Below are 22,429 nucleotides of genomic sequence, written 5' to 3'. Positions count from 1 at the left end.
CACACCTCTAATGAAAGCATGGATATTGCTGACCATGTCCATGCCTTTATGACCACCGTGTCCCCATCTACTTCCAGCAGGATAACGCACCATGTCATAAATAGCCAATCATCTCAGACTAGTTTCTTGAACATGACAATGAGATTACTGTACTCAAAGGGCCTCCACAGTCACCACAGCTCAATCACATAGAGCACTTTGGGATGTGGTGGAATGGGAGATTTGCATCATGGATGTGCAGCCGACAAATCTGCAGCAACTGCGTGATGCTATCATGTCAATATGGAGCAAAATCTCTGAGAAATATTTCCAGTATCTTGTTGAATCTATGCCACAAAGGATTAAGGCAGTTCTGAAGGCAAAAGGGGGCCCAACCCAGTACTATAGGGTGTACCTAATAAAGTGGCTTGTGTGTAGTAAACGTTATGAAATTTCTATATATTAATATTTACTTTTAAAGTATCATTATGAACTGTGGAAAGGGTACCGCATCATTGACATCTTATGTATCAGAAGAACAGTGTTACAGGAGAGACTGACCTGAGCAACCTAATATAGTATAAATGCTTTTTAGAAGCTCACTGTAGTTATTTAGTAGATAAAACTACTGATTGGAGGATTTTTGTACTCATGATACACACGCTCATTACAAATATTTTGTTCATTTTCATTTCAGAATAGTTTTAACAGATGATTTAGTTTAAATTAACCCAGAATGTTCTTTTAAATTTAGAACCAGACCCAAAGTGAGATAATGTTGTTGTTTTATTGCCTTATTACAAGACTGAGAGCATTTATTTAAACGGAATGAGACCTATATATAAATGCTGAGTAAGCTATTTTACTCACGAGTAAGTATACTGTATATTTGTCATTATGCAATAATTAAATCTCCATAATCTTCTGATTGATCATTTGAAAGCTGAAAAAATGGTCAGAAACACAATTGAACCAATCTTTTATTATTTTTCTCAGAGTTCACATGAACAGAAGACAAACAGACATGTCAACACATTTACATATTTACATACAGACATGTTTACATTTTTACATACTGCATGTTACATTTGATTTAGTCGCATGATAGCTTCGTAGCAGGCTTTGCAGCAGGGTTTACAACTTTCCAATTTGCGAAGCTTTGCAAGGTCTAGATTTAACATCATCAGCTGGTTCAAGTAGTCCCTGCTTATCCACATGCTTCTCTTCTCTAACACAAATTCAAATGCATCTTCCAGCTTCATGTCCTGGTGGATCATTAGATATGCCATAAGAAGCACTACGGACTGGTCTATGCCCTCGCTGCAGTACACCAACACCTTACCTGAGGAAATGCAGAAAAAAAGACACTCAAAACAAGCTCATTCAAGTCAAAATACAGCTGAAGTCACAATTATTCAGTGATTAGAACTATTATGTTCAGAAATGTGCTGAAAATCTTTCCGTTAAACAGAAATTGTGGAAAGAATATACAGGGGGGCTAATAACTCAGGGGGGCTAATAATTCTGCTTCAACTGTAGATAAATATTGCATGTGTGTGTGTCAACTCTTACTCTTTGTGTCACTCAGGGCCTTTTGTATGAAGTCTGCTGCTGGTGAAAAGTGCTGTGCAATATTTGGCCGGTCAAGGACTCTCGAATGCACATTGTAGTACGTGATGTTCTTCTTCTGGTAGTAGTCTTCCCATTTCTTTTCCTTTGAACACAACGGCATAGCGTTCACAATGTGCGTAATGTTCATCTCCTTAAGTTTGGCTTTGTTCCTCGCTGTTTTCCTGCACAAGAACACAACAACATCATCAATTCCCCTGAGTCTTCACTTTCACTGACTAAAAAGCTGAATTTACCATGAAAAACACACAGCTGTTGTGTTGAGCAGTCGCTCTGGAGTTTTGTAATTCTACAAATGCTAAATTTAACACAATTTAGAGGAGCTTGTTATTTTTTTTAATAATGCAGATTTTTCTTGCAAATTTTGGCCACATTGTAAGAAATATCCATAAACTAACAGTTTTCAATACCACAAGTAAAAAATATTGATATTCGATTAAATTTTCAATACCACAAGTTAAAAATATCGATATTCGGTACAATTTTCGATACCAAGGAACGAGGAAGTAGTATGTCCCAAAGCTTGCATACTTTTAGGGTGTAGTATAAGTATGTGAATTGGGACGCACCAACTGATTGAGCACTGAGCAAACAAAAACCGGCCTCAAACAGTATTTTACCAGCCTGAATTTGAGGACTGAATTTGATTGCTGGTTGACAAGCGGAATAAAATGGCAGGGAGAAATACCCTAACCACAACAACATGATAAAAACACGACTTAAAAAACATTTACCCTGACTTTTAATGTCTGGAGTAGATCTTTTAAAAACTCCATGACTGTGGGAATTAAGCCAGTATGAAACCCTGCATCAGTATTTGACTGTATGCTTTGGTGTTATTTGTATGTGTTGTAGACTTACTCGTCAGCTATGAAGACATTGGGCCAGGCTTCACTGACAGGAGTCCAGTCCTGTGAATGTTTGAGGAAACGTTGCTGCATTCGGGAAATGATTTGAGGGTGGTTCATGTTGACAGTTGAACACTCTGCCGTCAAACCCGTCTGTTGCTGCTGTTTGTGGTGACAAGCGAACACAACTAGCTGCGTCAGGAAGTCTCTGGTCATCCTAATGCGTTTCCACTGCTTCACAACGTCAATGGCATCCGTCATTGTTTTTTCATGGTATATCATCAGATATGCCACCACGAAAAAGCAGGAGCGACCCAAACCCTGTTCACAGTGCACCAGCAGCTGATCTGAGGAATTATCAAAAACAGAAAGACACATAAAACAATTGAACACACTAGACCATAAGATTAATACATTGTGTGTGTGTGTGTGTGTGTGTGTGTGTGTGTGTGTGTGTGTGTGTGTGTGTGTGTGTGTGAGTGTGTGTGTCAGTTCTTACTCTTTGGGCTGCTCAGAATCTTGTGGATGTGTTCTACCACTGGGAGGACAAGGCTGGTCAACTCGAGTGGGTCCTCGTCTCTTGAAAACACTCTGTGGTAGGAGATGTCCATTTTTTTGTACAGCTTGGCCTGTTTCTTCCTCAATGCATCTTGACTTGCCACATTGGGTAAAGTGTTCAGGACGTGTGTAATTCCTCTCCTCTTCAGTTTAACTTTATTCATTGCTATTTTCCTGCACAAGATCACAAACAACTTTAATTAGCCTTCTAAAAGGACTTAAAATGCAGAAATACATACAGACTCAAAGGAAACCTCTTAAGTATCTTAAGTAACCTCTTAGAATATATTAAACTGAATTAATTCATTCATTTGTCACTAATCCAGGTCAACAATATTTATTTATTTCTGGCAACAAAGGCGAGAATGTCAAATAGACAATGTGGAACAGGGAGAGCTTGTGAAGTAATCACTCTCTTGAAGTAACCTACCCAACACTGCCTCCATTACCCTATTAAAGCATCGCATGGTTTTGTATTATACATCATGAATGTGTTGCAGACTTACTGGCTTCCAATGTGGAGGTTGTCCAAGACACTAGCGATGGGGGTCCAGGGCTTCCTCTCTTTTTTTTGTTGCTTGTCCAGGTCGGAAATATTTTTGGTGAAATGTAAATGCAACAATGAAATCTTCTCTGCAGTTTGTGGTTCTGGTTTAGGACCACTCGGGTCAGAGACACACAGTTCCCCTGATTCCACTGCCTTAGGTTTGGGTTTATAACCACTCGGACCTGGGACACACACTGGTTCTGGATCGGGCTCTAAAGCAGACTCGTCCAGTTTGGAGAAGGATTCAGGGACGTGTAAGTGTGAAATCATCGTGACTGGTTCAAGACCGTACGGCTCACAAACATACAGTTCCTCTGAATCAACAGACTCCACTTCAGGGTCAGGTTTATCTACAGCAGGGTTGCTTCTGTTCTTCGCTGCGTCACTTTCAACTAAGTTTCGCTGCTCTGCGAGGATTGTTAATTTCCTCAAGAAGTCACCGTTTGGCCGGATAAATCTCTTCTGTGTCACCAGGTCAATGGAGTCCTCTGGGGTTTTCTTGCAGTGTATCATCAAATATGCCAGGAAAAGTGTGGCGGAGCGGCTGATGCCCTGCAGGCAGCACACCAACACCTTATCTGCAGGAATAAAGAGAGAAAGATCATCAACACAAACGTATTGCTAGCACATTTAGCACTGCAGGACAGATGGAGAAATAAATAGATAAACACTGTCCCCACAAGGATAGTAAAACCAGTCATTTCTGATGAGGGAACTATATTAATAATAGAAATGACAATAAATGATTTAACTGGAGTTGTAAAAATGCAGAAATGTTTGGGTAAGTGCACTTTCTATAAAACACTCACTGAAATACTCATCTGGAGTGTTATTGGGGTTATTAATAAACTTTTATTACCCAAAGAAACAAATTGTCTGTTAAGTTTTGTATTGTATTATTTCCTAAACCAATAAAGGGCTCTAAATCCCCAGTTTTTCAAAAAGCTAATAAATCATACAGAATTAGTTGTTGTTTTGTTGAGAAGTCAAAATGCAGTTTACTGTAAGTGGTCGGGTACAAGAAATAGAAAACAGTTTTATGAAACTCCTCCATTGTTCTACTGTAAATATAGTATTTACAACACTTTATTGAGTGATACAGCGTACTAATGACAGTGACTGGAGAAACTCATAAATACACTAGTGTACTTGACTATTTACAGTATAATGTTGAGTTTTACTACAGTAAACTGTGCTGTATTGTAGTATAATAGACCCTATAACTGTAGAAAACAGCACAGTTTCAGCTATTATTTTATATTACTGTAATACCACAGAATTACCACAACAGATTAATTCTGTGAAGCACTTTACAATAGTTATGGGTCAAACACACGTCAGTATTTACTACTATACACTATAGTACTTCTGAATTACTGTGGTATTTGTTTCATGCACAGTATTAAAACTCAACAATTTGGCACTGTATAACACAATGTTGGTTCATTTTGTGTGTGTAAGTGAACTCTTACTCTGTGCTTTGCTCAGGGCTTTATGAATGAAGTCTGCCGCTGGGAAAAAGTGTTTGGTGACATCAAACCATCCATCATCGGCTGCAGCCAGTCTGTGGGAAGTGATGTTCATGTCTTTGTAAACCTTTTCCCATAGATTTTTAGACGTTTCATCTTCCAGCTCTGGTGCAGCGTTCAGGAGGTGTGTGATGTTCATCTCCTCCAGTCTGGCTGGGTCTCTGGCCGTCTTCCTGCAAAAGAACACAACAGCCTTGATTAGTCTTCATTAAAACACTCTTACTGTACAGTTGTCCAGGGGTGCGTTTCCGAAAACCATCGTCAGCCAACTAAGGTCGCAAGTTCCATCGTTACAAACATCGTTTGTTGATTTGACGTTTCCCAAATCTGTCGTTCCAACGGACATTCGCAAACGGCGTCGCAAACTTGTGCACTTGCAACTGCACCTCTGGAGCTGTAGTTAGAAACATAGTTCCTGGCTTTGTTCTATTTCCAGTTATCACCCTATGCCTTATTCATTTAGGACATTCTAACATTTAAACTTGGAATTATTAAAAAAAGCATTAAGCTCATCTCTCTTAGCTGTAATTTGCTTTCAAAGCATTTTTACAGTTCAGTTTTAGCGATCTTCATGTTTACAATTGCGCTCTCTTCGCATTGCACTGTGTCAAAATGTCATTTTAGGACGGCTTCAGATGTGATGTGTGTTGCAGACTTACACATTTCCTATGAAGACGTTGGGCCAGACCTCAGTGACCGGTGTCCACTCCAGAGCACATTTTTCCAGGCGATCCTGCAGGCGGGAAATGCGTTCAGGATCTCTGGGATCGGGGACATCAAATATTTCTGGATTCGGCTGTGACGAGTCCCCAGTTTCTCTGTTCCTCTGAAACTTTGCCTTCACAGCCTTCCATGCCCTTCTGAAGAAAGACAAGACACGGTTGCTCTTCTTCACTTTAGTCTTTCCTACTAACAGACAAAAACAAAGAAACAAGTTATTAAAACATGTATAAAGTATATTTACATATTATAAGCACCTGTTAATAACAGTGGTTCACCAAAAAAAGCCTCAAAAGTGACTGAATATAGTTTGTTAAAAATTAAAATATGCAGTTACGTTTGTTTGAATGTTTATATTGAAACTGTCTGTGATTTTGAAGGAAGGGTACAGTATTAGTTTGGGGCTAGCAAGTTAGTTTAAACCTAACAAGGGCAAGAGCATTACAGACATGTAGTTATTTACATAGGCCATATTTCAACTGAAACAACACAATTAAACCAAATGATTTCACACACTTAGGCCTGTTCATGGAAATATTATATACTATTACTGGAAATACTGTATCTTGTTAGCTGTGATATACTTTAAAATAACACTAGTATTATCGCTGTGCCTCTTTTGGGCCTTCTTTCATATTCCTATACAAACATCAAAATCTGGTATATGGTAGGCTAATATCACACATATGACAAACAAGTTAAAGTTTGGGTTTCACAGATATAAAAATACACATGATTAATTAAAGATATTTCAAAATATAGTAAATAATTGACCTTTACAAGTATTTTTTCATCCATTAGAATGACCTACAGTCTATATATGTGTTCAAATATATTAAGTATACATTTAAGACGCCCTGTAGTGAAGTTTATACAGCTCAGAGAGCCCGTGTTTGTATTTATGTGTGACAGTAATGTGTTTAAAATGCTCTTTTCGGCATTTACCGTTAGGGCTGATGTTCCGGGCGGCTGCAGGAGAGCGGTCAATGCCGCCCTCAGACTGAGCCTGCCCGGCTACGCCATCTGCTGGATCCTGTAGGTGTTTGACGTCCAGCGAGGCCTTCATCTCTGCTTTACTTCTAGTAGTCATGATATTTGTGTTCTCACACACTGTGTTAAAAACGCGTCGATAAACTTTAAGCATTTCTTCACTCCAGTGAAACTCTGCGTCCATGTATATCGACAATTTCCACAATAATGGCGTTCTGGCTCGGTTACAGTCAGCGTAGCTCTGATTTCGAACGCGTTCCATGGTTGCCACGGCAGCGGAATCTAACTTTTTTATTATATATTTCACAACATTTAATACTTACAGTACACATCTTATTATAAGTAAAATAACATAAATTATAAGCAAACAATATAAAATAAAGTTTAGATTATATTAATTAACTATACATAATTAAACTAAAAGGGTAGGCTAAATTAAATTGTCAATTGAGAAGGTACACAAACAAGAGAAGTAAACAAGAAAGCATTAAGATAAAATACATAAATAAAATGTGTGTTTTACAATAATTATTGTTTAAAAGCAGCTTTACAAAAGGTGCACATTATTGCATTACAATTAAACTAAGTTAAGGTTACAATCAAATATAAGTTATTATATACAGACCTCATTAACGTGCAGTTTCAAGAGTTCACACTTAGCTGATGATCCATCAAAAGCTTGTTTGGCATGCTGTCCCGGGAGAGAGCCCCGAGCTCAAGGGATCCTCGAGTCCGGGGCTTCCTCCTGTTCGCAGAGCGAGAGGGGAGGCTGAGCTCGGTGGATCTCAGAACTCCCCATCTGCAGTAGCTAAGGGAACACGTGAGGAAAAACAACCCAGTCTCACGGCAGTTCGTGAAATAGTCACGAAATTTAATCTATTGATTCGTGTTCATGAGCACGAATTTCCCTCTTTTTTCATGTCACCTTGCACGAATTTCCATCCAATGTATTTCAATAGGAAATCATTTTCATGTCTCTAGCACGATTTATTTTGCCATAGGGTACCTGATGCTGCGCATTTTAAAAAATATTTTTATTAAATATTATTATAGCCACAGGGTACCAGACGCAGTATTTTGATTATTCTTATAGCCACAGGGTACCAGACGCAGTATTTTGATTATTATTATAGCCACAGGGTACCAGACGCAGTATTTTGATTATTATTATAGCCACAGGGTACCAGACGCAGTATTTTGATTATTATTATAGCCACAGGGTACCAGACGCAGTATTTTGATTATTATTATAGCCACAGGGTACCAGACGCAGTATTTTGATTATTATTATAGCCACAGGGTACCAGACGCAGTATTTTGATTATTATTATAGCCACAGGGTACCAGACGCAGTATTTTAATTATTATTGCTGACACAGGGTACCAGACGCAGTATTCTTATGATTATTATTGACATAGTGTACCAGACGCATTATTCTTCTTATTATTATTGTTGACACATGGTACCAGACGCAGTATTCTTCTTATTATTATTATTGATATAGTGTACCAGACGCAGTATTTTAATTATTATTGTTGACACAGGGTACCAGACGCAGTATTTTAATTATTATTGCTGACACAGGGTACCAGACGCAGTATTCTTATGATTATTATTGACATAGTGTACCAGACGCATTATTCTTCTTATTATTATTGTTGACACAGGGTACCAGACGCAGTATTCTTCTTATTATTATTATTGATATAGTGTACCAGACGCAGTATTTTAATTATTATTGTTGACACAGGGTACCAGACGCAGTATTCTTATGATTATTATTGACATAGTGTACCAGTATTTTGATTATTATTATTATAGCCACAGGGTACCAGACGCAGTATTCTTATTATTTTTATTGATATAGTGTACCAGACGCAGTTTTTTATTCATTTATATTTTATTTAATTTTTTCCATAGAATAGCAGACGCTGTATTGTTTATTTATTTTATTTTGCCACAGGGTATGCAGTATTTTATTTATTTATTCTATTGCCATGGGGTACCAGACATTGTGTCTTTTCATAATTTATTATAATAATTGTTACTTTTCTTCAAGCCCTATTTTCTATACCGACGCAAAAGGAATTCCATTGCTTTCAATGGGTTGCCTCCGTTGCCACCTATATGGAGACGTTCAAAGCCTCGTATAATTACCAAAATATGTCAACGCAATATTTTAAACCTGGTTTACGCCTATTATCGCAGTTTTTTTATTTAAAAATATGTGATTTTTGTTTTGTTCATGAAAAGCGTCTGTAAAGAGGGTCGAGACAACAGTAAATGGGAATATACATCGGTCAATGTGACTTCCATTCAACAGCGAGTTTAATATCGCTCAGCTATTGGTCAAAATGCATCACCGGTGAGTTCACCGATGAGTTCAACTGTGCAGCAATACGTGGTAGGTTAATGCTGCATAATGTCTTTTTTAATTTTTATTGGAGATTAGTTGGTATTGATAAATATGTTATCGTTTACTTTATATTTAATGAGTTGAATTATATTCAATTGCCCAGTTTAGGGTAATTATGCCTGATAAAACTGATTAATTCATTTTTTTTACTTAAAAAAATATTACATTTAAAGTACTAAGTGTAAAAAATATTTTCGCTGATCTCTGTATTATTAAATTATTCATTCAAGTTGGGGTCATAGTACGTCGAGATCTATTTTTTTTACAGTCTATGGTCGCAATCCCAAGATTCATTGCGATCCCAAGGTCCACTGCGGTTTTCCACTTGGTAAGTAAAAAGTAAACAAATAAAGACGATTTGTTGATTTAGATTAGGGGTTTGTTTAGAACCTTTATAAAAGCAGAGTAGTTATCTCCTGATGCAGTAAATGACTGCAGACTTGATATAAATAAAGCATGTACTGCAAACTAGTCATGTTATCTAATTACATCCAAGTTCATTTATTAAAATTAATATATTTTCTCCACATATAGTCGTGCATAGCTCAGAACAATATAGTTATACATTTGAAGATGAGGAACAGTGTTACCAAATTGTTGTTTTCCACAATAGTAATCGTCCAAAATCGAAATAAATTATGCAATATGCAATAAATATTACCTCTAATAATACAATTGTATTCATAACTGCATCAATATTGAAGCAAATCAAGTGTTTCTCAAAAGTTTAAAGGCTACATTTGGACAAAGAGGACAGAGTGGACAAAAAAAAGCACAACAAAGAGACACATTTAAGATTGTTCTGCCAATGAAAACCTCAGTTGTTGAAATGCAGAAACATTTTCAGTAAATGTAAGTAATTTTACATTTAAATGAAGGTAATGGCGACACAGCACTAAAAGACATACTTGGATGTGATTGATTGTTCTTCTTTGCGCATAAACACTAACAGTGTAATAATCCATGGCAGGTGAGCAATCTGGGCATAAATGATCATAATTTCAGGTAATCTTTGCCTTAAATCTAATGACATTTTTAACCAAAATCTTCCATAGAGCAGTTTTCTCAAAAACAGTGACCATTTATGTGTTATTGGAAATTAAATGAAAATGTAATAACATTCTGAAAGCAGCTGCAACCAGTTGTCGCCTTTAGTGCAAACCTTCTTATGGCCTTCATAGCCTGCACACACCTGATGAAACCTGAAATTACAAGACATGTAATTATTATAATTAATATATTTTCCCCACATATAGTCGTGCATAGCTCAGAACAATATAGTTATACATTTGAAGATGAGGAACAGTGTTACCAGATTGTTGTTTTCCACAATAGTAATCGTCCACTACAAACATCGGATCATTTCCTTCTCTCTCTCAACATCCACATTACTCCTGAGCCGCCACACACTCCAACTCTAGTTGCCTTTCGCAGAAACCTACGCTCTCTCTCACCCAATAGACTATCCACCATTGTTTCTAACTCTCTTCCTCCATCTTGCAAACTCTCTGCACTTGATACGAACAGTGCCACTGATACACTCTGCTCCACGCTAACATCATGTCTAGACAGACTATGCCCTCTTACATCCAGACCAACCCGGGCCAGTCCTCCTGCACCCTGGCTCTCTGATGTTCTCCGTGAGCATCGCTCAAAACTTCGGGCTGCTGAGAGAAGTTGGCGAAAAACTAAAATCCTGAACAGCTCATAACATACCAAACTCTTCTGTCTTCTTTCTCGACTGAGGTTACTTCTGCAAAGCAGACATACTTCCGTCAGAAAGTCAACAGTGCCACCAATCCTCGCTTGCTTTTTAAAACATTTTTCTCCCTCCTCTATCCTCCTCCTTTACCAGCATCCTCCACACTCACTACGGATGACTTAGCTACATTCTTTTGCACCAAAACTGCAAAAATCAGTGCTCAATTTGCTGCACCTACAACAAACATGCAAGATACACCATCAACACCACACACACTTACCTCTTTTTCCCAGCTCTCTGAGTCTGAGGTGTCCAATCTCGTGCTATCAAGCCATGCAACCACCTGTCCGCTTGATCCCATTCCCTCTCATCTCTTGCAAGCCATTTCTCATGCAGTCATACCAACACTGACTCACATAATTAACACATCTCTTGACTCTGGTCTATTCCCTACTTCATTTAAGCAGGCTAGGGTAACCCCACTGCTAAAGAAACCCAACCTGGATCAAACGCTACTTGAAAACTACCGACCGGTATCCCTGCTTCCATTCATGGCCAAGATTTTGAAGAAAGTAGTGTTCAATCAAGTCCTAGACTTTCTTACTCAAAACAACCTCATGGACAACAAGCAATCCGGCTTTAAGAAAGGCCACTCAACTGAAACTGCCCTGCTCTCGGTCGTAGAGGACCTCAGACTGGCTAAAGCAGACTCTAAATCATCTGTCCTCATCTTGCTGGATTTATCAGCTGCTTTTGACACTGTAAACCACCAGATCCTGCTATCTACGCTTGAGTCACTGGGCGTCGCAGGCACTGTTATTCAATGGTTCAGTTCTTACCTCTCGGACAGGTCATTCAGGGTGTCGTGGAGGGGAGAGGTGTCCAACCTACAGCATCTAAACACTGGGGTACCTCAGGGCTCTGTTCTTGGGCCACTTCTCTTCTCTATCTACACGGCATCTTTAGGAACAGTCATCCAGAAACATGGTTTTTCCTACCACTGCTATGCTGATGACACCCAGCTATACCTCTCTTTTCACCCTGATGATCCCTCGTTGCCAGCTCGCATTTCAGCCTGCCTGTCAGACATTTCACACTGGATGAAAGATCATCATCTCCAGCTTAACCTCACGGAAACGGAAATGCTTGAAGTTTCTGCCAACCCGACTCTTCACCATAACTTTTCAATCCAGATGGATGGAGCAACCATCACTGCATCCAAAATGGTAAAAAGCCTTGGAGTAACGATTGATGACCAACTGAACTTCTCTGACCACATTTCTAGAACTGCTCGATCTTGCAGATTCGCACTCTAAAACATCAGAAAGGTCCGACCCTTCCTATCTGAACATACAGCTCAACTCATTGTTCAAGCTCTTGTTCTTTCCAAACTGGACTATTGCAACTCTCTGCTAGCCGGGCTACCAGCTAGTTCTATCAAACCTCTTCAGCTGCTTCAGAACGCAGCAGCACGAGTAGTCTTTGATGAACCCAAAAGAGCACATGTCACTCCGCTACTCACCCGTTTGCACTGGCTGCCAGTTGCTGCTCGCATCAAATTCAAAGCTCTGATGTTTGCTTACAAAGCGACCTCTGGCTTTGCTCCTTCATATCTGCTCTCACTTCTGCAGATTTATGTGCCCTCTAGAAACTTGCGTTCTGTGAATGAACGTCGCCTCGTGGTTCCATCCCTAAGAGGGAAGAAATCACTTTCCCGAACTCTCACATTCAATCTGCCCAGTTGGTGGAATGACCTCCCTAACTGCATCAGAACAGCAGAGTCACTTGCTGTCTTCAAGAAACGACTAAAAACGCAACTGTTTAGTCTCCACTTTCCTTCCTAATCTGCAACTGCCTCTCTGGCTATACCACTAACTGTGCCCTCTCTCTCTCTCTCTCTCTCTCTCAAAAAAAAAAAAAAAATTTTTTACTAATGCTTTGCTTCTTAGACTTTACACACCTGAAACTTGTCTATAGCACTTGTTCACTGCTGCTCTTATAGTTGTGTAAATTGCTTCCTTGTCCTCATTTGTAAGTCGCTTTGGATAAAAGCGTCTGCTAAATGACTTAATGTAAATGTAAATGACTAAATGTCCAAAATTACATGTCTTGTAATTTAGGGGTAAACTTTTAGCTATGCATATTTTTTGGTCTTTAGTTTAAAGTACAATTCATGCAATTAACAAAGCCTTGTCTAAGAATTTTAGTTCAATAAACTACTAATTAGCTGCTTTTAGCGATGTTGAATCAAACAAGCAAAAAGCACGACGTATGGCTGTGTTACATAAATAAAGAAAGCAGCTCCCTCACACGCGTGGACTTTTCTTTTGCTCTCACCAGCAAAAGTGTGTGAAAAGAGCCTGAGTATTGCATATGGGAACCAAAGGTACTGTTTCGAACCGCGCTGCGGGCCCGTGCACTGAAATAAAAATATATCTAGTTTAATATCGGCAACACTTTAATAACTATTCCGTTAATGTTTAAGGAAAGCAATTCAAAAACAGTCACAAACCGTATTTTCTCGTATTTTAACCAAGAGGAGCAGTTTTAAGACAGCTTTAGTTTCTGTAATGTAACATTGCTAGTACAGAACAAAATAAAGATGGAAAATTATATATGATATTTAAAACTAACGGGTATATATATAAATAACGATTTTTATGTCAAATGTCTATATATAAGCATTTTAAGTACTTTTACTCATCAGTTGCTTCTTCTCATTGCTCCTTGTGGCAGAAGAAAATGGCGTATGGAAAAATCCTTCAGGTATATTGCCGCATAAATTCCCGGATGTAGTACTCAACACTACATTAGCGTTAGATACATGTAACTCAACGACAAGAAGGCAAATCAACTTCCAACACTGAGTGAGTTATTTTATCTTAATCTAACTCTAGAATTATAGCACTTTACTCTGAATTACCTCAACGCTCAAAATTTAACACTAATGAATTTGCTGTGTACTTTCACAGCTTTATGTGTTTCTTTCTTCTGGTGAACACTAAAGGAGATATTTTAAAGAAAGCTGACAACCGGTAACATTGACTTCACTTGCAAAAAAACATTAAAATACCATGGAAGTCAATGGTTACTGGTTTCCAGCTCTATAAAATATCTTCTTTAGTGTTCAACAAAGGAAAGAAAGTCAAACAAGTTTGGAATAAGTGACGAGTGGATGGATGCTGACAGAATGTTCAGTTTTGGGAGATCTATCTCTTTAAAACATTCCAATGTCAATTCAAAGACTATTTTGGTGCTTTGACTCCAAGAACGTGTTTTTTTCTCCCCTCACCTATTTCAGAAATCCATGACATGACTCCATAAATCTCAGCAAAAGAAATGCAGAGGATCGCTCCACAGTGGACAAAGAGGACAGAGTGGACAAAGAACGTGACCATCCTAATGCACAGAAGACTGAAAACACAAACAAAGAGACACATTTAAGATTGTTCTGCCAATGAAAACCTCAGTTCTTGAAATGCAGAAACATTTTCAGTAAATGTAAGTAATTTTACACTTAAATGAAGTTAATGGCGACACAGCACTAAAAGACATACTTGGATGTGATTGATTGTTCTTCTTTCTGCATAAACACTAACCGTGAAGTAATCCGTGGCAGGTGACCAATCTGGGCGTAAATGATCATAATTTCAGGTAATCTTTGCCTTAAATCTAATGACATTTTAAACCAATCTTCCATAGAGCAGTTTTCTCAAAAACAGTGACCATTTATGTGTTAGGGTTGTTAGGGTGGATATTAGCCTGTATCCTGTCACATTTGCGTGCAAAAAGAGTGCAAAGCTAAACGGGCGCCCTGTCTGTCTTTGTGTGTGCGTGCGCGCGTGTATCTGTGTGTGCGTGTGCGCGCGTGATACTCATTGGTGAAGTTCTTACTGTAGTATTTCTCACACAGCAAATTTCTGGAGTTGAAAAATTAGGAGTTAGGCAAAAAAGTGTGAAAGAGTAAAATTTTTGGAGTTTATTTTTAAACTTTAACAAAATTTTGTGTTATGGGATACTCCCTGCTGTGTTGTATTTTGGAGTTCATTCGCTGGTGTTAAGGAAAGTGCTTTAACTTCTTACTGGAGTTAAATTTTTTTAAAGTCCACCATTACACAACTCTGCCGAGCAGCACATAAAAACTGGAGTTATGTTCTTCGTTGTGAGGTGGGTAAAAGTGCATTGTTTTACAATTCTAAAAGCTTTTTCTAAATGTTGGATAGATTGAGACAGAAATGTGTTTTGCTGTAGCTTTTTCATTTTGTACTGTGAGGCTAGTGACTGCATGTGGCTAACTTAGCATTTAGCATTTTAGCTTTTCCAATGTGGCTGTTTTTGCAGTATTTTTGAAAAATGTTGTGGAGGTGAACAAGCTAACACTAACTAATAATCTTTTTTTTCCTTGTGTTTCTGAAAATGTTTGTTCTGCTGTCAAAAAGAAGTGGGACTTGATCAGATGGAGAAACTTGCTGCACTTTTCAAATAGGCTAAATTACACAACGAGGTAATGTCAATATATTTTATCCAGCAATACAGCTTTACGTCTGTAAGATTTAATATGTGTAATATTGCTCATTACATTTTTTGGATTGTATCATGATTTAGTCATGACCGTGAGAGTATACTGTTTTCAGCTATATATGTATATATTACATTTTCTATCACACTAACATTAGTTGTTAACATATATCCCTTTTATTTCAAGTCACGATGCTGATAAAAGTGCAATTTGGAGGCAAGAAAAAATATATTAAACTGGAAGAAGATTGTTTCTTGGATTTTCTCAGTGCGGGTGAGTTTTAGTATATCAAAGAGTAATTTTTTTTAAAAATAATAATAATTACAGTCATTTTGAAATTTATTTGATAAATTATACATTGTTGGTATGATGTAGTCCAGCAGAAGTTTGGGATGCCAGCATCGAAAGTCACAGATGACCATGGCATAGAGGTGGATGAGGATGTATTTCCAGAACTTCCAACAACCAAAGAAACATGTCATCCACACTGATGATGGTAGGTTATTTAAGAACATTTTCATAGATTTTGAAAGTTTGTGTCATGACTGTGAGAGTGAAAAAGTGTGCATTTCAGAACCATTTGCTGAGCCATGTTGTTGTTTATCATCAGATTTGACTGTCCTGCAGCAAGGGGTTGTTGAAGTGCCCTCCTCCCCAAGTCTGACAGATACATTGTCTGTGTCAATCAGTTTAAGCAGCAGTGATTCTGGATCTCAAATTATTCAAACTTTAATGGTCAGTGTGCAAAAATATGTAAGTTTGCTTGTTTTTTATTTCCATATAAGTAGATCTTATGCTGTAAACATTACAAAATAACGTTAGAAAATTAATGCATTTTCAAGTATTAACAGTTATTAGATTAAGGTTTTTTGTTTAAAAAAAAAAAAAAGGTCTAATTTTGGTTATCTTTCTAAATATTTTTTTTTTCTTTGTTTCAGAATATCGAGCAAATCCTAACTTCAATGCCAGCAGAGTTGACTGTGATTAAGGAGTATAACGAGATATTTTTTGCTGCTTTTTATTCCTGCAAAGTTAATTTTACATAATGTGATGTGTTAATTGTCTTATGCAATTTTACTAAGCCATTGGTTTTAGTTGGCAATAGCTGCTAACATATGTTAATTGAAAATGTTTTGCTGTTAGATTTAATGCTATGATGACAATTAATTTCAAAGTGTGTCCATTAATGGAATTTCTAAATCTAATGTGTGGATTTGCATAAATAAAAGCAGTAAGTAAAGGGATTGCATCAGTTCAGTCATTTTTATAAAAAATATATATATTGTTTGAAAAACACTTTAACTCTTAGAAGTGTTACATTTTAACATTGGTAAGGAGTTCATATTATACCTAAATGTAAAAGTACTCTCTGTAGGATTACAATTTTAACTCCAGAAAGTGTTAAAATAAAAAAAATGTGTTAAAATTCAACTCCAAAAGCAGAGTGATTTTAACTCTGCAGGGGAGTACTTTTAATGGTCACGCATGTACACTCAGATTGAGTTGATTTTAACTCCCAGGGAGTTTATTCCAAACACCAGAATTTGCTGTGCACAAACGCTACGTGAGATCTGCTTGATATAAGTCTGTCGGTTGTCTGACGCAGCCGAGGTAGGAGATTAAGGCACGCAGAAAGGCACGTAGAATATAAATATGAGAACATTAAAGGGTAGCTAAATCTCCAACACTATTCTTTAAAACATTACAATGTCCTTTCCTGCAACATCTGAATATATATTCTGTGCAAAATTCTATATAGATATAGATAGATAAAAACGGTGGGCGGGGAGGACTAGCCTTAAAGGAGCAGTACACCAAAACCGCCACCCAGTGCAAAAATGTATAAATAGGAATTTAATAAAAGGTATAATAAAAAATCTGATGGGTGTTTTGAGCTGAAACTTTACAGACACATTCTGGAGAAGCAAAACACGTATATTAAATCTGAAAAAAGGGCTAACCTAGGTGCCCTTTAACAAAATAAAATTGACTCAAGGCCAATGTCTTAGGATAACACAAATTATAGTGAAAAGCCCCCTCATAAGGGCATGACAATCTGTCGATTTTTTTTCAGGCTTACCAAAGATAGGCTGAGATTTGTACAGACAGGGCCATAATGGAAAACATCCTGAACGCTGTGAGTAGGGCCTTGTTGGTATCTGGTTCCTTACTGAAATAGGCTACAAGCAAGAAAAAATACAATTACTTGATGTATCATAGTGACAGGGTAAATTCTTTTAAGCACATAAATCACTTACAAATGATACTAAACAATCTGAACACTCTTAGACATCTACTGGCCTCCAGAAACCTCATATATGGGTGAACATGCTTCGAAGGGTAAAACAGACAAAAGATCCAATAAAAACCAAGTCCTAAGGTATTTTTTCCGGACTTTCTTCGGGTCTGTAATAACCACTCCCTGGACTTCATATCCAATGAAAAAGCCTAAAATGATGCAGATTATGAAGATCACATCCAGAATGTATCTCATGAAGACCAGCTCTGAGATGGCAGAGTTGAAAAACAGCTGGAAAAAGACAGGTAACACTTTAGTTGAAGTAACAATTTACAGCATTTACTACTGGCTTATTACAGTGCATCCGGAAAGTATTCATAGCGCTGAACTATTTCCACATTTTTTGTGTTACAGCCTTATTCCAAAATGGATGATGGAGGTCACTGTGCTCATTGGAACTTTCAGAGCAGCAGAAATTTTTCTGTAACCTTCCCCAGCCTTGTGCCTCAAGACAATCCTGTCTCGGAGGTCTACAGACAATTCCTTTGTCTTGCGCTGTCAACCCTGGGACCTTATATAAGCCGTTTCTCAATTCCAAGACTTGCGTTCTTGTGGAGATCAGTCTTGCCAGGTGTCCTCAGAAGAACGAACTCGGGAGACCAAGAGGAGAGAGAACAAATCCTGCGAAATGAGATGCTGCGTTCTTCCTGATGGTCATGTGACCTTCACACATTTTTCAAGGAAAATTGTTCAAACATTACAGCCTTCATACAATGATTTATTGTTTTTCCCCTTTTCAAAATATATACTATGCATAAAGACTTTACAAATATACGTTGCACAATATAAATAAAACAGATTTTAATACGAATTTCCGCAAAAAAACACCCTTAATGTGTTTATTCCTTAATTAAGATGTCCATGGTAATGTTTACTTTCACCGTTTCATTTAGGGAAAATCCTGAAATAAATAAGATATCTCTGAACTTTAATAATAAATCTATATAAAATGCTGCACTTCCCACCTCTGGTCGCAGTGACTTCTGGGACTAATAGAGCGAGTTCAGTGCTCAAGTCTGCATTGATGTGTCCGTGATATCGAGAACACATCCGGGAAGTTTCACGCGTCCTCTGTTCTTGCGGTCTTGAGTATTGGAACTGAACTTTGGCAGCTGAAGATGACGTTACACGAGGACACGAGGACGCAAGACCGCTGAAGAACACATATTGAGAAACAGCCTGAATGTACCTGAGCTCAATTTAGAGTTTCAGGGCAAAGGCTGTGCATACTTATGTACATGTGATTGTTCCGGTTTTTTATTTTTAATAAATTTGCAGTAAAAATCTTTATTCACATTCTCATTATTGGGTATTGTGTGTAGAATTTTGAGGAAATAAATGAATTTAATCAATTTTGGAATAAGGCTGTAACATAAAAAATTTGGAAAAAGTGAAGCGATATGAATACTTTCCGGATGCGCTGTAGGTAAGTGTTTCAATAACTGTATGGCATGCCTTTATAGCAGTTTACTCACAGAACGCTCTACCAAAAGATTTCCCAACATCAATTAACAAGATCCATGAAGTTTGAAACATTACATTTTCACTACGTCCTTCAGATAAAACTCTTACCTCAAACAGACACTACATTACTGCTGCCAGGCATGGGAAAAAGGGAAAAAATTGCTTTCCATATCCGGACATTTCACTGCTTAGGAGAATGAACGGACGCCTCGTCCTCCATTTCTCTGGTGTCATGCATCTGCAACAAAATTTGACTTCATGAACTACAAAAAACAAGTGGGGCTACCTGAACTGGAAAAACAAAGCTTCAGAGAACTCACAGATCTGTGACCACATTGAAGATGTATGGGTGAGCTATCCCTTTAACTTGCACAGATTGTTTATCTTAAGACTAACAATGTGTGTGCTATCAAATCAGACGTTGTAAAGTTTGATTTCCTGTGGACCTTAGGAGGAACACTGGCTGCAAACTGCTAAATTATTTAGCTTACATTACCATTATATCTCTGATATCCTTCATAAGTTCATCAGCATTATGCTACTGAAATATACTTTCCTCTTGGACTGTCTTGAATAAATAATAATGATTATTTGAAGTAATGTTTGATTCAAATTTCGCCTTCAGATTGAGTGTGCATAATCTAATCAAAAACTGGCTAACTGGCCCCAGATGTGGAAAAGATAACACAAGACTCATCCCTGGCAACCCTTTACCATCGTTTTATAATTAAGTAAAGGATGAAAATTCATGTAAAATTCATTGTTTAAATAGTGTAACCTCTCTGCCGTCTAGTGGATTGTTTAAATGACCTGTTTTTTTGCTATTTGTAATTAGAGGCTTCATATTCTGGCAAAACGTCAGCCATTGTATCAGGACTGTACTTTACACCACAATCCAACCGTGGTATTATTAATGTATTACTAATGTATATTACCGTATTATTAACGTAGTATTAATGTATATTATCGACTTATAAAATGAAATGCAAGCGGTCACAATCGCTCGAACATCCAAGCATTTTTGAATTCATAACGGACATTCAACGATTTCCAGCCTCATGCGATGTTCATAATGTAACTTATTTCTATTTCACACATTTAAAACACTTGACGTTACATACATGTTTTACAACAGATGTTGTCTTATATGAAATACGGTAAAAGCACCACGGTCACCAGCGATTTTTTTATTACAAAATGTACTTATTGTCAGTGACACTTCCGTCGACGGTCGGTTTTCTAATGTTGAATTCGGCTAGCGACAACTTGCATACATCTCAGAATCATGTAAAGACAAAAGTATATGTATATAGCTACGATTGTTATGATAAATTTGATGTATTTCATCATTTTTACTCACCCTGTAAGCTTGAAAACCCTCTGCTGCTCATCTCCGTCGTCGAAGTTCGTTATGACCGTTTAGTTGTGATGTGCGGATCGATACTAAAATATCGATATCTCCGATACCAGCTTAGCTTTGTATGTTTTAGAATCGATTATCTTATCAAAATATCGATATTTCAATACTTTGGAGCAAATATTAATTTTATTGGAAATAGAAATACAGTGGAAAGTAACCACAATTACCCTAGTTTATCTGAATAATGCCAACTTTGTCGGAACTACTTGTTCTTTCGCCTGCCAAGTCATGTGCGTAATATGACACTCTACAAACTTTACAACTGCTGAGCACGTTAGCTAGCCGCTCTGTCCGCTGGCACATGTTCAGACAAGTGTGGGTAAGGGATTGCGGATGAAAGTGAAGAGCTGGATCCCCAAAATGTATGGGCCCATAGAACAATAATTCTTGTTTTAAAGCAGCTTTACAATTTTTAATCAGACTTTTTTATTATATATTTCACAACATTTAATACTTACAGTACACATCTGATTATAAGTAAAATAACATAAATTATAAGCAAACAATATAAAATAAAGTTTAGATTATATTAATTAACTATACATAATTAAACTAAAAGGATAGGCTAAATTAAAATGTCAATTGAGAAGGTACACAAACAAGAGAAGTAAACAAGAAAGCATTAAGATAAAAATAAATAAATAAAATGTGTGTTTTTACTATAATTATTGTTTCAAAGCAGCTTTACAAAAGGTGCACATTATTGCATTACAATTAAACTAAGTTAAGGTTACAATCAAATATAAGTTATTATATACAGCAGTGTTTCCCAACCCTGTCCTGAGGGCCCACTAACAGTACACATTTTCAACCTCTCCCTAATCAAACACACCTGAATCATCTTATCATAACATCAGAAGAGACTCCAAAACCTGAAGTTAATGGGTCAGAAAAGGGAGACATCCAAAATATGTACTGTTGGTGTGCCTCCAGGAACAGGGTTGGGAAACACTGATTTACAGACCTCATTAACCTGCAGTTTTATATAGGTGATGTCTATGTATGTGTACATGTTGAATTAAGTGTATTTGTGTATTAAGTGTGTTGTCCTCGAAGGTTGGCATCATCTCTTCACTGGTCTTGGATGTCAGCTCCGCTGCACAGTCTCTAGAGGTCTCGGGATGGACATCCCCAGGTGTAAATAGAGAACAAAGACAATAATTAGCATAGCTGCTGCTAAAAATGTATTTGAACAAGAGATATTAAATGTCAATGTAAACATGAAGCACTATAAATGACAATAGGAGTTATATAACCAAACACAGACACAAACATATAAAGCCTATAAGTATCTTTATGAAAATGTCTGGTGCATTAAGACAGGAGAGTGTTCAACAGGTGGTTTGTCAAGCCCACTCACCCGCATGGAGCTCATGGATCATATCGATATGTGATGCATTGTGTGTATGCGTTACTAAAAAGATAGGTCTTTAATCTGGCTTTTAATCTAGATTCTTGTTGTTTAAATGTGCAATAAAATAGTGTTCTGCTGTATTCTGTTCATTTAAGTATAGACACAGTAATAAACTATAGCCTAAGGCTACCTGTTCTGTAAATGTTTACTGATTTATTTAAACAGTTTCCTTCATCTGAGCAGTTCAAGACTTGATGCTTATTTAAGTCTGCGATCTGAACACACAAAGGACTCGATTCAACAAGGAATATAAAAATATGTTCTATCAATAAAAATCAATAAATAATACACAATCAAACCTAAATGAAGGTCTGAGCCTAAAGATCATTTCAATGTGGTCATGCCATTGGCCCATGAACATTTCCTGCTTGTTATTAAACTATTTCATAACTGT

At 37.3% G+C, this 22,429-nt stretch overlaps 1 protein-coding gene across 1 annotated transcript; it reads right to left on the bottom strand.

The window, feature by feature from the left end:
* Positions 1–1,059: 1,059 nt before the first annotated feature.
* Positions 1,060–20,818, bottom strand: LOC130243824 (uncharacterized). Its single transcript, XM_056476122.1, has 12 exons — positions 20,562–20,818; positions 19,310–19,439; positions 17,697–17,968; positions 17,519–17,618; positions 14,212–14,333; positions 5,750–5,999; positions 5,034–5,263; positions 3,521–4,139; positions 2,956–3,188; positions 2,470–2,803; positions 1,552–1,772; positions 1,060–1,321 (listed from the first exon to the last, which is right to left on the bottom strand). The coding sequence occupies exons 3-12, from the start codon at positions 17,869–17,871 to the stop codon at positions 1,062–1,064; spliced, it is 2,544 nt and encodes an 847-aa protein (XP_056332097.1). The 5' UTR covers positions 17,872–17,968; positions 19,310–19,439; positions 20,562–20,818; the 3' UTR covers positions 1,060–1,061.
* Positions 20,819–22,429: the final 1,611 nt, after the last annotated feature.

This window comes from Danio aesculapii, chromosome 16, assembly GCF_903798145.1.
Source record: "Danio aesculapii chromosome 16, fDanAes4.1, whole genome shotgun sequence".
Taxonomy (NCBI): Eukaryota; Metazoa; Chordata; class Actinopteri; order Cypriniformes; family Danionidae; genus Danio; species Danio aesculapii.
This window is presented reverse-complemented; position numbering and strand designations above follow the sequence as displayed.

Coding starts and splice junctions, on each gene's coding strand:
- LOC130243824 (XM_056476122.1), bottom strand. CDS start 17,871: ATGAAGTCCAGGGAGTGGTTATTACAGACCCGAAGAAAGTCCGGAAAA. Junction 17,619..17,696: donor CAGATTGTTTAGTATCATTT/GTAAGTGATTTA, acceptor TCTTGCTTGTAG/CCTATTTCAGTAAGGAACCA. Junction 3,189..3,520: donor AACCTCCACATTGGAAGCCA/GTAAGTCTGCAA, acceptor GATCTTGTGCAG/GAAAATAGCAATGAATAAAG.